General features: G+C 44.7%; 1 protein-coding gene across 3 annotated transcripts in view; it reads right to left on the bottom strand.

Moving 5' to 3' along the window:
• LOC109858627 (POU domain, class 6, transcription factor 1) overlaps window positions 1–16514 on the bottom strand; it is a 122594-nt gene continuing 106080 nt past the window's right edge. Inside the window, exons 3-13 of one of the 3 annotated variants that reach the window (XM_020436073.1) lie at window positions 12605–12791; window positions 12337–12495; window positions 11964–12155; window positions 9758–9919; window positions 9237–9490; window positions 8134–8350; window positions 5978–6158; window positions 5118–5174; window positions 4038–4121; window positions 450–601; window positions 1–311 (exon numbers count right to left, since the gene is read on the bottom strand). In XM_020436073.1, coding sequence (XP_020291662.1) covers window positions 187–311; window positions 450–601; window positions 4038–4121; window positions 5118–5174; window positions 5978–6158; window positions 8134–8350; window positions 9237–9490; window positions 9758–9919; window positions 11964–12155; window positions 12337–12495; window positions 12605–12791 — 1770 coding nt within the window. In that variant the 3' untranslated portion in view covers window positions 1–186. The remainder of the gene's footprint in view (window positions 312–449; window positions 602–4037; window positions 4122–5117; window positions 5175–5977; window positions 6159–8133; window positions 8351–9236; window positions 9491–9757; window positions 9920–11963; window positions 12156–12336; window positions 12496–12604; window positions 12792–16514) is intronic. The other 2 variants (XM_020436074.1, XM_020436075.1) reach the window with 2 other exon arrangements.

Below are 16514 nucleotides of genomic sequence, written 5' to 3'. Positions count from 1 at the left end.
TTTTTTTTTTTTTTTTTTTTTTTTAACACGGAAATGTCGTTCTCGCACGATTCTGTTTATTTATACTAGAGAAGAAGCGCGATTTGGAGGAGAAGAACGTCACGAATCGTCTTTCTCATCGCTCGTAGCTTGAAGCTGTTCTCATATGTTGCTCGGCTGTTGATCGGTAGAGGATGTGCTCCTTCCCTATACAACCCCCTTCGACATCATCCTTACCGTGTTCTTCAGAGCCTGTCTTTTGTTGCAGAACCAGATTCTTATCACTTCTCTGTCATATCCCAGTCGATGCGCTAAAGTTGTGATTTCGTTACCTGCAAAGATTCAATGATTTCTCAAATGCAATTGAAATTACACGACGACGAGATTTGCAAACAGTAGAAAATCTTAACGGTAAAAACTAATAATAGATAAACGTGAGAGAGAGAGAGAAAGGGAGAAAGAGCTAGTACCGGTAGGATGAGTATTCCTGTCGAAGTGTGCGTTCAGCAATTCCAGAGCCTGCGGCGTGAAGGAGGTTCTTCGTTTTCGCTTCTTGCTCGGCTCGACCCCGATGAAGTCCGTCAAATGATTAACGCCGCTCTTGTACCTGGAATCAGATGCACTACTCTTGCTCAAATTCGGAAGATCATGTATCATCGATGCTTATTATGTTAACGTCAACGCGCGAGTTTTTTTTTTTTTTACCACACACACGCATCTTGTATGCATGTACATACACGCGAAATTTTCGTTCGCTCGCGGATACAACCGCGAAACAGGATACGCGCGCTTAAAGATCCGAGCAGAGTTCAATTGTGCGTGTTTTTTTGTTTTTTTCGATTATATATCCGCAAAAGAGGATTTATATACCAAGTTCGACATTCTTCTCTGCGGTTTGTAAAATATTGTTACGAATTGAATATGTGAAAAAAAAAAAAATAAAAAAATAAAATACTGTTTATTGTTTGTTGTTTTGCACGCTCGTAATTACGTTAGCGCGAAACAGGATACTGATTAAAAAAGGAAATCGCTGACGTCGCGCAATATTCGCGCTCGGACACGTTCAGGCGCAAATATCCCGTCCGCTATTGAATTTTTTTTTTTTTCCCGGATACACACTCCGTTGATTCACGAGTCAAACTTGCTTCGTGTTAGCGCGAAACAGAGAGCTCGTCGTGGCAGCGACGGCGCGACATCGTCGTCGACTCAAATAAAATTAGCGATCGCACGTATACATTGTCGCAAACTTTTGCCTCGCTCGTTATTTAATGAACGCATTACGGATTTCGGCCAATATTTATTATGTTAACTATTTAGCTTGCAAGCACGTTTCGATTTGATCAAATTTTCGTAAGTACCTATTTATTTTTACTACTCGTATTGTTATTATAATTAAATGGTTTGATTGAAAATTTTGAGTAAGAGACGATGCGGGGTTGATCATCGAGTGATGAAATTTAATGTGACTAATTAAACTGATGCATGTGCAATGCGTTTGCAATAATAATGATCGACGTTATTATTGAATTACATTTTGCTCATACTCATTCCGTCGTCGCTCCGGCATTCCTCGGTCTTGCTTTACTTTTGCCTCGAACAAACGAGTCACCGCAAGAAGAGAAACCGAAACTCGAGAGTGCGCGAACTTTTTCGGCACCGCGCGACACTATTCGACATAACTTCATTCGACGGATCGTATTATCGGGCGCCGCACGGTATATATACGGGCGCGACAAACGGGAAAAACTCGCGGCCGCGACGAATATAAACAGGAGAACTTCCACCGGGACTCCCGAGTGAGCGATGAGAAGCGGTTCGGGGAAAACGGTTGAAGCGGGGAAGCTCGATGGTGGATACGGTCATAGGTAGGTGTATACGGTCGTGCGGTGCCGGGTTCAAAATTTATGTTTTTAATTTAACTCCGAATGACCAACTGTCGGGTCGAAAAAAGTACACGGCGGGCCATTAGCATCGCGCGGTAATATTTCGTCGAATTCGCGAAAACAATATGCTAATGGAGAAGTCGGTGAGAGAGCGCGCGCGAGAAGAACCGTCGGTGCTGCGACGCGGTTCGACGGGGTTGGGATGCCACGTCGTTGGTATGCGCGTCGTTGGTGAACTGAACGAGGGTGTTGCGAGGGGGGAGGAAAACGCGCCGAGCGTAAGAAGAGGACGACGAAGAAAGAAGTGAAACGAACGTGAGTTAATACGTGAGGGAAGAAGGAGAAAGAAAGAGAGAGTGTGTGAGAGAGGATGGGATGTGAAGCTGCGTGCGAACTCGTACGTAGGTGTATATACACAACGTAGTTGCGTATAGGTAAACGGGGAGAGAGAGTTCGTACGAACGAACGAGATGAAGAAGAAAGACGGGAGCGCGGAAGGAAGGTTGGATGCCGTTGAGAGAGCGCGGAGAAGGAATGACAGAGAGAACGTTGGGCCGCCGCTCGGGCGGGAGCGAGATGACGACGCGGGTAGGACGAGAGAAGAGGCGGGCAGGGAGAGGGGGTACATCAGAAACCTGATTTTAATTAGTCCACAGTTTAATTACTCGGCAGATAAATCGTGCACGTGCACCGCATAAACTAGCCGCTTTCATTTTTCCCGGACGCGGCCGGCACACAGTCGACGCTTAGTTCTACGCCGCGCGAATGCAGGATGGGTCATTGTATGTTGCGCCACGGCTTCCCTCTCGTGAAAAGAGGAACGACCGTGCCGCCCGTCGTCGCTTCCGTCATCGAATGATTCGGTTGCGCATCCAATGGCGCTGTCTGCCGCCAAACCCTCTTCTTGCCTCGCGCGGGTGTTTTGTTTTCTTCGCGCTTCGAAGCGCGCAGCGATTTATCGTCGTTAGAGTTCGCAAAACGATCGCACACCGTCTTTTGTGCGCGACCACACGCGCACCAGTCTTTTGAATGTTTCTTTTTTTTATTATTAATTCGTAGTATTGCGTACGAGAGAGATATATATATATATATTTCGCGATAACGTGAGAGACGCGCGCGAGCTCTTGATGTGTGTGTTTCTTGTTTGGCGCGACGGCCTAATTCCGAATTGTATTAGTCACGTATAAGAATCGCATTTCGGTGTTATCGCGCGACGTGAATTACGCGACTGTAATATTTAGCCTCTTTCGCAGCGCAACACGAGAATGTACTCTAATTAAGCAATAATGGCACAGATAGAAATCGGGTAACACACAATAACGTAATAATAGTATACTACCTAACACCCGGTGTGTGTAGTAAGTTTAATCTAACTTAATTTCAGAAAAATTACACGCCGTAAAAAAAAACCGGGAGGTAAGAGGAGAGGAGGGGGGTGGGGGGAGGAGCGAGGAAAACGCGTCGGTGGTCTGATTGCACGATGTCAAAACCGTATCGCGCGCGGAGCGTTTTAATTGTAGCGCGGCCGTATAGATTCCTGATTAGCTCGCGGCGTAAAGTTCATTAGATCTTATCGGCTCGTAAAATTTACACCTAGTGGATACACGGCCGCACTCGGGTACAGCCCGAGATTCTTAGAGAGAGGATCGATAGGATCCCCTATAACGCGCGACACACACGGAGCGGCGCGGCCACGAACGGGCGCGATTGCCGCCGCGAGCGCGCGCGCGCACGCGGTAACGGTTTCTCCCATTCTAATTAACATTCCGCGTATTTATTAGACGCGGATCCGCAATTAATCAGGTGGATTCAATTAGCGAATTACCAATTAACACGCACGCGTTCGCACGCTCTCGAAGCCCAGACGCGCAGACGCGCGATGGTCCCCCACATTCGCTTGGACGATTGTGAAATAATCAGAAGTGCATGTTAGAAGCCTACTCGTAACCGAGAGACCGTAATTGAGAAATTCTAGTTTCGTAAATTAATTAACAGCGCGTGTTTATATATATATATATGTGCGCGCGCGGCAGCGTGTCCGAGAAAATATTTGCGCGTTTTCGTTTTGACTTTCTTCTTTCTATATCGAGATCTCTAATTTGATCTTCTTGTACGGTAAATGTTTTTTTTTTTTTTTTTTGTTTGTTTCCAAATATCGTAAGGAGTAATACTCACCTCTCTTCGGCCTCCTTCATCCACCTCTCGAGCACGGGTTTAATTTTCTGCGCGCTTTTCGGCGTAATGTCCAGCTTTTCGAATCTAAAGCCAAGAACAAGGCTTGATCCATTTTTTTTTCTATCGTCATATGTTTTTTTTTTAAGAAAATTGATAAAAGACAACGGGAAGAAATGGACGTGTGTGACGAAAGAAGAGACAAGGACGCACAAAACACGAAGATAATTTGCAATTTATATTTATTATTACGAGACACGCGAATGGAGAAATCTTTCTTCTCCTCCGAGAATCGCGAAGATCTTTCCCGAGCGTTTATTTGCCGTCCTTATACGTCTTTGTCCCACTAAAGGAGCACTAAAAGGCATGCATTGATTCAATAACAGGACATTGACAATGCGTACATGCTTTAAGGTTTTTTTTTTTTTTTTTTTGGTGATGCCGTGTTTTTGGTGATGATGTTGCCAACGCGCTACGGAGAGAGAAACCGCTTCTCGCGTGAGACGAGCGAGGTGAAACCAAGTCTCTCTCTCGGCGATCGTGAAGCGATCGCGGAGCTTGGACAAATGTGAAAATTCCTCCCGGTTTTGGCTTCTGCCTTCTTTTTTTTTTTTTTTTTTTTTTTTTTTTTTTTTTATTCTTAGCGCGTTGGCGACATCACGCCCAAGTTTGCCAATGCCCTGGCTCGAAGAGAGTTAATTTTAGAAGTGCTCCTTTCACATCTCTTTTCCGAACGGAATTAGAAATTAGTGAGAGAGTGCTTGTGCAGCTATACCCAAATACGCCTGCCGGTTTCTAAGCGGGGAAGGGATTGCGAATCGGACAAGCGCAAAAGTGACAAAAGAAAGGGAGAAGATGAGGGTGACAATTGTTTGTTCTAGTTTCTCTCTTTTCGCGACGATCGTCGTTGATTTTTTTAACGATCGATCAATTGGATCGGGTAAACTTTTTTCTCACAACCGTCGGGAGAAAAACTTTTTTCGACTTTTTTTTTTCCATCGTTGGGTATAACTGCGGTTTCTTAAAGGATTTTAGAGTTTTTAGATTTTTAGGTAAATTGAGTAGCATATGGGGTGAACGTACGTAGCTTGCTGCTGAGAGGCAATCTGCGACGCAGCGTACATCTGGGTAGCCAGGGCACTGGGGAACAATCACCAATGCTTATGTTAGTTGATACGACAAGAATTTGCTAAGAGGTATATAAACATTTTGTACGCTTTGCTACCGGCATTACCACTATGGTTCCCATTCCGCGTTCCAAAAACTCGAAAACAACGATGAGGAGATGCGAACGGAAATGCGTTCCGGAAATTCCGCGCTCGCGAAAACTCAAGTACTGGATAATTATACGGTTAGCGAGTGTGTAATCAACTTGCGAGATCTCTCTCGAGAGAGTAATATTCATTTTTGTTACGACTTCGAGCAATTTCGAATCCCGGACTACTTAAAATCGCAGCGTGAATCGGGGAACCATCGTGGTAGATCACGGTATGTGAATAAACCTCGTCATGGCACCTCGCGAAAATTTGAGTAAATGCGCCTGCGAAAGCTACATTGAAAAAATTTCGTTTTTCAGCCTTTGAACAAATTTGAAACGACAAGTAAATGCGTGAGGAGTAATTTTTTTTGTTTGTTAAAGATTAGACACAAAGAGAAAAAAATAATAATATAAGAAACAAAATTCTCTCAGTTTTCACGTTTTCGGGTGTTTGATGTTACCAAAAAAAAAAAAAAAAAAAAATACAAAACCATTGAGCACGGATGTGTAATTGTCCTGTTCCTTTTTTTTGCTACCCTGAACAAAAATCCCAAACCCTTTCTACGCCATTTCCAGTGACCTGGCACACTGTCGTTTTACACTTTACCATATTATTGAATTCTCATTAGCAACGTCCGCATTTCGACGAACGAGGAGGACGACGACGACGCGTCGAGAAACTAACCTGCATATGGCACTTTGGCTGTATGCGGGCCCTTCGGTCACGCTCAGGGCCTGCCCGACCTGAGTCTGTGTCAGACCCAAAGACAGTCTGCGCAGCTTGAACACCTTCGCGAATTCCTTGATCTCATCCAAATTGATCCCGTCGACTACGTTGTTAGTGGCCTCATTGATCGTAGGTTGATCTGCAATAAAAGTTCATGCAAACGTTCTGTCCTCAATTCTGATAAAGAGTAACAAAACGAAAATTGTTGCAATTTATCTTTGGTTGGAAATATCTTTTCAGAAAGAAATTAAATTTCACGCTGAATTAATTTTGTATGTTTGCGTTTAGATATTTTTGATCTATTTCACATTCTTGTTACCTCGAAGAGGTAATGTATATTATTTTGTATCTCGCGATAATTCTATATTATTTATGAGAAAACACCGATATAACATTTTTGTAACAATCATGAATAAGTTTGGTTTTGTATATGTATATTCCGCAATATATATTTCAGCTTCCACTAAATCGGATCGCAAGCTATTTATGAAAACGACGTTAGTCATGAACGAAATGAAATGTTGGCGGTTCAGAAGGTTAATGCGATAAGCGGCGCAACGAAGCCATCGCGCTGCGTCGCGCGTGATCAGTTTTATAGTCATTCTAATAGTGTATTCGGGGCAAGTGTTTGTGACGATCTGCCACATCGGCCGTTCGCGCGCACATTTCGATCGATTTCATCGAAAACGTATGAAGCTCCGACGTATGAAGTTTTGCCTAATGACACATCAGCCGGCTTCGTTAAAGCCGCTCTCGAGCCACATCGATTTCTCTCGTAAATCTGTCATCCCGAATGTACGCACGCAATAGAAATGCCCACGTGCTTCGTAATCTCGACCAGTCCAGCCTGGTTTCTGCGTCGCGCAATAAACTGCAAATTCTTCTTCCGCGACAGTGTTTCTACACCGACCGTTAATTTCTCGATCGCAGGCTCCGCTTCTATCGCGTAGCGAGCGCGTTCGTGCGACTCGATCGCGACGCGATGAAAAATAAAACAACGCGTTAATAATTCGCGAGTGAAATATTCGCACCGTAGTAGTCGTAATTGCGAAATTCTATATTTCAATGTTTCGCGCGCGCGCGCGCGCACATCTTCTGTCACGCGAATCTCTGAAATTTCTGAGATGAATTAATAAAAACAAATATACCTATACGAAGTAACGGTCACATCTGACGCTGGCAATTGAGAATCGTTAGACGTATTCTCTCGCGTCGAATGATTATTATTCCATCGCGTCAGAACGGGCAAAGCGTCTGAATAAGCGCGACGATTGTGAATTATTAAAATTATTATCAGCTCTCGAGGTTACGCGCGCCGCTGAAATCTTTATGGCTTCCTAGAAGTCAGTGAGGAAAGAACTAATGCTCCGTAATGAGCCCGGTGTTGTGTACGATATTCTATTAGAGTTATCATTCCGACGATCGATGCGCATTAAGTGTGTGTATTATAGTTAACTTGTGAAAACGCGCGCGTCGTTACATTTCCGCGTTTAAACTCGCACGGCGACGAATAATACGTTTCGTCGGAGAGAAATGCTGTCATTTGAGAAAGAGAGAGTGACCGATAAAACGGGAGGAATGAATTAAATCCGCGGTTCAATTATCGGAGACGCATAGGTATATATATATACACGTGCGACTTTGTGCGCGAACCAAACCAGTCGCGCCGATTAACATCTTGTCAAAAATATCGTCAGAATGTGACAAGTTGGCAAGATAAGGGATACGCGCGTTTGCATGTGGTAATTGCTTCTTTAAAAGTTATCATTATGCATGCAATCACTTGGCTTGCATTAGCGCGGCTGCACCTCGTATAGGCGAGAGAGATGATTGCGTTATTTGCTGGGGAAGACGGTGTGCCCTGCGAAAATTGTAATTAAAAGCTGTCACGCAGTAACACACACGGCTACCCTCAAGGCTCGCGGTGGCTCGATTATCGGTAGGCGCGCGTATGGACATCGGTTTTTTTTAAACGTTCTGTCGAGTACCGCAACCCGATTGACACAGATCACGTCGACTTGCGCGTATTTAATACAATCGTCGTATATATATATATATATATATATATATTGTATATATCGCGCGTATAAAAGATAAACTGTGCGCTCTCTTACTCGGTGAATCGTTCAAGAGATCGTCCTCCTCCTCCTTCGGACTGTGCATACTGCTCGGGGACGCCTTGACTCCGGTACCGCCGGGTCCGTGCGTCGTCGTGATGGTGATCTCGCCGTTGCTGGCGGCCAATCGGTTCAGAGCGGACGCGGCGGACACCACGGATTCGTTCAATGGCGACGATTGCTCCGGTCGTTCCCTGTGATGTTTTTCCGTCGGCTGTGAACAATACAAGCACCGAGAAACGAACGGATTAGTGGCTCACCGACGGACGACAATGCCTTCTTCTCTTCCACGCCAATTATGCACTTGATAATGAGACGGAGCCACGGATCAGGACACTTTAGAGTCTAATTAATGGAAGGAATGCCGCGCGCGCGCCGCTACGGAATACTTTCTTAACAAGATTGCTCGGTATTGGGAATTATTCAGGTTTGTTGATCCTGCGCCGGCGGTCACGGTCTTCTCCTTCCTTCGCGGCGCGCGGAGAAACCGCGCGTTCGAGAGACTGTGCGTCGTGATACCGTGGAAAATCCGCGTACATTGTTAGAAAAATATGCGAAACAGAGAAATCAGAGGAAGATACGCGATCCGTACAGCAGAATGTTGTTGATGGAAAGGTTAAATACACTGACGGTTGTAGTTGAAATTATCGAGAAAATGAATAACTTATATTGGACGGTCGCTACTGAGGCAAAAATGTAAAATGCACGCGGTGCCCGTAACAATACAATAATATGCGATATCACGAAAATATGAAGCTTATTGTAAAAGAAGAACATTGCTTTTTTTAACGAGTATATAGCGGTGTGTGTGTGTATGTGTGTGTGTGTGTGTGTATATGTGTCTATCAATTTTGTTAGCGGCGCGACATAAAGAATTCCGCGCTCTATTTCAATATCTGAACGAACAGTCAGTAATTAATTATATATAACCTGCATGATTATTTTTGTGTTTAATATTATTGGAATAAAAAATCCAATAATGTGGAAGTTCTAAAATTTATTGTTCAGAATATTTAAAAAAAATAATTTACTGAAAATTTTATTTACACGTTGCACAAAAAATGCTGATTTGTTTTTAAAGATAGAAGGTTTATACGTACCGTGTAGTGATTCATGTGCGAGGTGTGTCGGTGACTGTGCTGTTGAGGCGACGTTGTTAGAAGCGGTTGCTGAGAGACCTGAACGGCCTGTACAGCTTGCGCCGCTTGCGCTTGTGCCGCTTGGGCGGCCTGAAGCAGTTGCTGAGGCTGCATCGCGTTCAGAAGTTGCTGGCTCGCCGAACTATTGCTCAGAAGGTGCGGTAAAGCGGCGGGGTTCAGTCCTAATCCCGACGCCAGGCTGGGGCTCGTGGGAACTGATAAAAGGACACGTATAAACGCTCGTAATAAATACGACATCGGTCGCGACGCTTTAATTCAATCGCAATGTAGACGCAACACGATTTTATTTAGCGCGTTTATAATAAGCCCATAATAAAACGTATAGAGTCACAAAAGAAAATTTGTAAACTTTAATAATAAAAAAAGATAATTGAAAGATAATAATAAAAAAAATCGCACATACAGAACGTCAATTGACGCACGAATCATTTAATAAAACGACGATTCAGCGACGAACTTACCGTTGCTTGTAGGCGTGTTAAGCATGTTTTGCGGTTGAGCTAGAGACTGAAGGTTCGCCAGCGTCGTAGAAACTACCTGTCCGTTACTGAGCGCCAGATTCACCATCTGATTGTTCGTGACGTGACTCACCGGTATGGTCAAGATGGTCTGAGTGGCGATTCCTGAGGAAACACGAGAAGTATTTTTTTTGAAATTTACGTGCATCTCTGTTTTTCGACTAGGGTATCGCACCCGGGAATCAGGGCAGGGAAGTTAATTATGATATATCTAGACGCGAAAGCGTTGTATAATCGCATTTCGAATCAATAGATACTTCATTTCCATTATGAACATAGTCCACGCGTCGTTGATCCAGGATGGGTAGTAAAGTTATCAGAGTCTCATAGAGGGATTATTAGGCAACCCATAGGGCAGGTAACCTCGCAGGCTAGCGTAGTTGGCAAACTATTATCGTCATCTTAATAGTGGGTACAGGTACTGGCACTGGACTGCGCTGCGAGAAGGACGCCTAATCATACTTAGAATAGTTTCGGGATTACCTCCAGCTCCGCTAATCTGATTACCCTGTACACGCGCTTAATATGATTACTGATCATGAGTACGTACCCGTGTTGCCACCTACAGCTAAGCTAAGCAAATCCCGTATTCCGAACAGCCATAAAAGTTTCACGTTCTGAGGTAAGGTCAACCGACAATCCGATTAACAGTGCAGTTCAAACGTTACCGAACGATAATGCGCCGTCAATACTTTCACTCTTGCACCCCACTGTCAAATGTGTGATGCGCGATGTCAAAATAATTTTCACAGGGAACATGACTGTGTTATAAGCGCTCTGTTCGAGAACTTCCGAGCGTTTGTGCGTCATCGTCCGCTAGATGTGAATGACAGAGTCAGAGAGTAGAGAGAAAAAGATAGAAAGAGAGAAAGATATATTTTTCTTTTAAGAAAATCGAAAATTTATTTATATCCGATGCAAAGAAAGATCACTCAGAGGAATGTATTTCCGTGGCTCAACGGCCAGAAACGTGCATGACCTCTCGTGTATTTTTGATCTTCGCTTTTTAGATCTTAATCGTTTTGCATATATGTAAGATCTTGCGCGAGATATAACTGTAATATGACTTTATATATAGAATCATGGCGACATTCCCATGCGAACAATAATTTCTATGAACGGCAATTTATCGATCGCACTTCCGACACGGGCCACTCCTTGACTTGTCCTTGCTAACACTTGATGTCTATCAGAGACCAATCGAGCGTTAGTCAGTTACCATCGATTGAGCCGAAAAGCAGTGCAAACATTATTTGCCGCCACGTAACTCGTCATCCTACCGCGGCTCTGGTCCATATCCACGAACTTCAATCCACTTAGGCGGAATCCCAAAGTTCCTCCTTCTGCCGCCCTCTCTTGCTTGCACCCGCTTGTGTCTCTGCGTCTCTCTATCTATCTATCTATTTACCTCTCTCTCTCTCTCCTCTTTCTCTCGCTCTCTCTCTCTCTCCGATTGCCAGAATAGGAACCTAACTTGGTAGAAACGAAGTTAGCGCGGACCGCAATCGATATAATAGCGGCCGAATCCGCGGAGCTGCGATGTCCAGCCAGTGAGTGCTAGGGTTAGGAGCATAGAGGATAAGGAGTGAAAAGGGACGAGAGAGAGAAAGAGAGAGAGAGAGAGATAGAGAGAAGGAGAGCGAGAGCGAAGGAAGGAGGAAAAGGGGGAGAACGGACCTGAGAAAGGAGGCAGCTTGGGGTGGGATTCGTGAGGCTGGAAAGGGGTAGTGAGACGTTAATTATACATTGAAATTAGTTGCAGAGTTTGCCCTGTGCTCGCCGAGGCAGTCTAGGACCACTAAGTATGGACGACGGACCGGCCTTAGTCCGAGCGCTGGTCAGAGATAGTCGATATTATATTATATATCGGCACATCTTGATTGCACAACATTATGCGCTGGCACAGCGTCGTCGGAGTTGTGTGTTTCATCAGGCAAACGCGTGATAGTTTTACACGACGGTTTCGAAACTGTCGATTTGCAAGAATTTGGGTTTGATTTTGAAAATGCGATTGTAATTTCGCGCAAAATAAAACGCGCTAGCAAAATCGAAATCAACATTCGCGTGTACGATATAAGAACACGAGCGAATTGAGAGGATTCATTTAGATTTAGAGGAACGCCGGATCTCGTACGTGTCGGTGGTCTACCTTGCGAAGTGGGGATAAGAAGCTGAGCCCCTTGAATGCCCTGAACCAATTGACCGGACGTTAGGATGAATTGAGGCATCGCGACCGGTTGCGGTTGAGATAATAGCTGAGGTAACGTCGCCATTGGAGCCGAACTAGGTGGCAGAAGGTGGGAAGCTGCCGTCGTACTCGAAGCTGTTGGTACCGTTCCGCCTGCGAATGAAAATCAACGATTTCGCAGCGTTAGATTATTTCGGTCGTGAAACTCTCCCGATGTGCTCGATTCTCTCTATGCATACAAATTTCACACGCGGAAACGTAAAATCTCCATTTAAACTCGTAAGAAATTCGATTAAATTTCGTAAAATTAATTCTTTCGTCGTTTTGCTTTTACCTGACGAGCTGACGGTTAAATTCAGAGGGGTATTGATCAATTGATTGTTAGTCAGTCCTGCTGTCATCCCCTGAAGACCGGCGGCTAACGATGCGACTTGCGGGAGATTTTGTAAATTCGCTAGATTCTGAAGATTCTGAAGTGTCACCATTCCGGCCACTGCACACACATAAATCGCGGAGCATTATGTTATTCGATCGTATATAAAGTTTAGTCTCTGAGAAAACAAAAAAAAACAAAAAAAACAAAAAACTCAACTCGCACTTACTCGTTCCGTTTAGATGAGCCTGCGCGACCGCCGCGCGCTTCGCCTGATGGAGATTTTCGGGCGACGGACTCCGTCGTCTCTTTCGCGAATTCTTTATGTCATCTATCATCATTTGATGTTGCTCGTGAAGTGAACCACCTCCACCTGACGCCGGCTCGGGACTTCCCGCGCTACTCCTGTCGCTCTCCTGTAACAAACACACATTCTCATGCACGAGCTGAACGCAACCTCCGGTGAAACAAGCGTTTGATTACTGGCGATAATTGCTTTACTATCATACCGACGTTTCGTCTTGGATTTATTGCCAAGATATTTTTCCTGCCGACTCTTTGAAATCTAAATATGAAAATACTTATATCATCTCTCGCGTAAATATCAAATCGCTACGCAAGAGATTTTAACAGCTGGAAATCATCATTTTTTTGCGTCCCGATCATTTCTCATCGAGGTGTATGTACATTTACACGCGATAAAAAGCGCGGTGCGATTTAACGAACCACATTATTTATATCGCGTTATTGACGCTAAAAATTGATTAATAATCATTCACGGTCTTAGCTAATAAAACATGAAAATATTTTTATTTCGAGATTGGCGGAAAAATAACCGGTGTATCTGGAGAATCATAGAATCCGATAGACGGAATAGATAAAATTAAATGTGCGATAATTGTACGCTCGACGAAACAAGTTCCATCCGAGACTAGAGAGTTCGGACGATCGGTCTGTGTCAAATGATAATTTCAATATCACTTACGCGTGACAATGAAAATCGCGAACTCGTTCGTTTATTATCTCTCCCATGTGGTCCCTCCCATAAACATAATTTGGGAATCCGCGCGTGCGGACCAAGTAATTTAATTATTCACGCTCAATAAACACATTTTTCGAATTAGCTTAGTTCCCCTTCCGATTTTAATCAATACCCACTTTGATAGGAGCAGAAGCGACAGAAACGCGCGCGTCGCCAACTTCGCCAAAAATTTCCACTTCACGGGGAAATGGGAAACGAAACAAGCGTAGGATTGTTGTTAAAATACGCGCGAGGGCGAGAGAGAATCGGCCGCGCGCTCGCGCGAAAAAGTGTATTAATCACGCGTCTTCTTCCCGTCCGCTTCGCTTTCGTGCCTGCAGATATGTAATTCATGCATATTTACGGAATAGCAACGGGGAATAATTAACGAACGTCGGCACATTAAGGCGTGCCGCGTATATACGTAACGCGTGCACGTATAGCCAAGGTTCTTAGAAGACAATCTAAATTATAATAAATCGATGGAGTATATATGCCGTGATGCTTTACCACCACAAGTGTATATCGGCGACGGTGGTGGTGATGGTGGTGGTGGTGGTGGTGGCTGTGTGCCGCGGAGAGTAATGTTACCGGTGCGGCCTCTTTGCATAATGGTATGGAAATATGCTGGAACGTGTATCGCCATAGTTGGATACAGATTAAGCGTTTTAGAGCTTCGACACTCGAGTAATTCGGGAAAAAGAGTTCCCGCGAGTCACCGGACCTATGAATAAATCCTTCGATAGCTTCCACTATCATCTTACTTTGAACGTGTGCGCAACTTCTTCGCCGGACCGGACGCGCGCCGGTTTACATTTTTTTTTTTTCTCAAAGAACTCGAACGCGACGCGCAATGACAGAAGAAGTTTAACTTTAAAACAGCATGGCAAAAAGTTTAAGCTTGACGGAGATTGTGATTACACTTCTTCCCCCTCCCTTCTCTATCTCTTCTCTATTTTTTTTTCTAGAAGAAATTCTTCTATTATTTTCAAAAATCTGTGAAGCCGAAAAAAACAGATAAAACATTCCGCTTCGCAAATATTAAGTTAATTGCATTATCAATCTCATTACATTCAGACCGATTCTTTTTTTTCCAAAAAAAAAAAAAAGGGAATATTATCATGGGTGCGGCTTGTAATCTCGGCCTGAATTTTTGTCAAAGTCGCACATACACACACATACACACATACACACGTACAATGGGCCATGCGCGTCGCTGGTCGAGGCATTTCATTGCATAAAAAATAGATAAAGCCCGGTCGATAGGTAACGAACGAAAATAGGAGGCGCAGGGGGTATGGCAGTTCAATTTTTTTTCCACGCAAATTCGTAAACGGCTATACCGCCAGTATGGCCACCCTATATTAAATGGACGAGGCGAGGGGGATTAGTTGAATGCACAGGCTCGACCATTTTGCTTGTAAAAGTGTGCACGATATACAGCCGTAGAAACATATGTTTACGGGCTTTCGATATTTCGCATAAATTAATCAGTGCCGCCGCATCGAGCTGCGTCGAAACGACTCTTGCGCAAGCACACCGTCGACTTTTCTTCATCTCGCCGACTAATTCCTCGCTATTTCCGCGTAACGAAAATAACATATTTTTACATTTTTCTATTTTTACATAAAATGAAAACATATTACTCACGCATGTTTCAACAAAACGTTAAATTCGTTAAAACGAAACATTAAATATTTCTTAGTAGCAATTAACCTTTGCACTTTGAAAGTCTCTCTCTCTAGTTTTATACATTTCTGTAATTGCTAATTACCAATCGCACATCGTGTATAATTACGAAGTAATAAAGCGAGCATCGGGAACTATATACATACATGTGACTTTTACACAGAGAGCGGTAAGTTATAATTTGTAATTAGCGTTCGATTCCTTGCGTCACGCCTCGAGACATTCGACTTAACCGACGAAGTCGAACAGAAGGAGCGGCCGTGCCGCCCACGCCATTGGCTCCGTCGGCGCTTTAAATTCTCCGGGAGAAATCGGTCGCGCCGGTCAATAAAAAATCGTTAGCCCGCGTCCATAGGCCATCTCGCTAATGCGAAAAAACCGGGGCTGGATTCCCTCGTTCCCCCGCCTCCCCCCGCGATCACCCCCGCGTCGTGGCGGGGATGGCGGCGAACGCGAACGGCCGGTGGGTGGTGCGAAAAAAATACAAGGGTAGCGCGGAGCAAGGAGGGCGAGTAGAGCGTTCGGTTGGCCGTTGGAAATGCAACAATAAACATTACTTATCGGTACGCGGAGGTTTCTAACAATGCGTATACGAGGAGAAGCGGCGCGGCCGGTAGCAAAGCGCAAGTTTTTTGCAATAAAGTCATTTCGAGCCGTTTGAGTTATGGGTAATTCCTGTGGAACGCTCGGGTCTCTCTCTCTCTCTCTCTCACTCACTCACTCACTCACTCACTCTCTCTGTATGTGTGCGCGCGCTCGCGCGCTCACGTTCTAGCTGGTCGGTACGGGTCCGGTCCATTGATTAGTATTAATGACTTAGCTGCACTCATTTCGCCCGAATAAAAGTAATTGGATTTGGCTTCGACCCCGCGCGGATCGCGCTGCGTAGTTTGGCGTCGGTGGCGGCGGCGGCGGCGTCGGTCGACGGCGGCGGCGGCGGCGGTGGCGTCGACGGCGGTGGCTGGCTGATGGTGGCGGCTGGCCGAACAAAACTCGCGTGTGGGCGCGTGTAAAAATACATTAATATCTGTTTGCGCTTAATAAACGATAGCCGCGCTGACTTCAGACTAATGGCCCGTATTCCGGAATCGGTAATACGCATTTTTATGTTTCTTTCTGAAACGCGCGCGCGGCACCGCGCGCCACACCGTGCCCGGTTTCCATCCCATCTTCGGCTGCGGCTGTTTCCACCCTGACGATCGATTTGTCGAGCGAGGAACTGTTAGCCGTTATGAAAATTGAGCGATGTTGTTCGGCAGGAAAAACCTCGAGCGTTATCGTAACCACGACTGTATCGCGCACAAAATTTAGGTGGAAATTGTTGCCAATTTTTTAAGTATACAAAACGAATCTTTGCAATGTGAACTTAAGCGTAATGAAAATTTGGTAATTATGCAGTTATACGGACTATTTTCCGATCTCAACAATT

Source organism: Pseudomyrmex gracilis, unplaced genomic scaffold (genome assembly GCF_002006095.1).
Source record: "Pseudomyrmex gracilis isolate BER0280 unplaced genomic scaffold, ASM200609v1 scaffold_215, whole genome shotgun sequence".
NCBI lineage: Eukaryota > Metazoa > Arthropoda > Insecta > Hymenoptera > Formicidae > Pseudomyrmex > Pseudomyrmex gracilis.
Note: the sequence above shows the minus strand (reverse complement) of the source record. Positions and strands in the feature narration are given on the sequence as shown.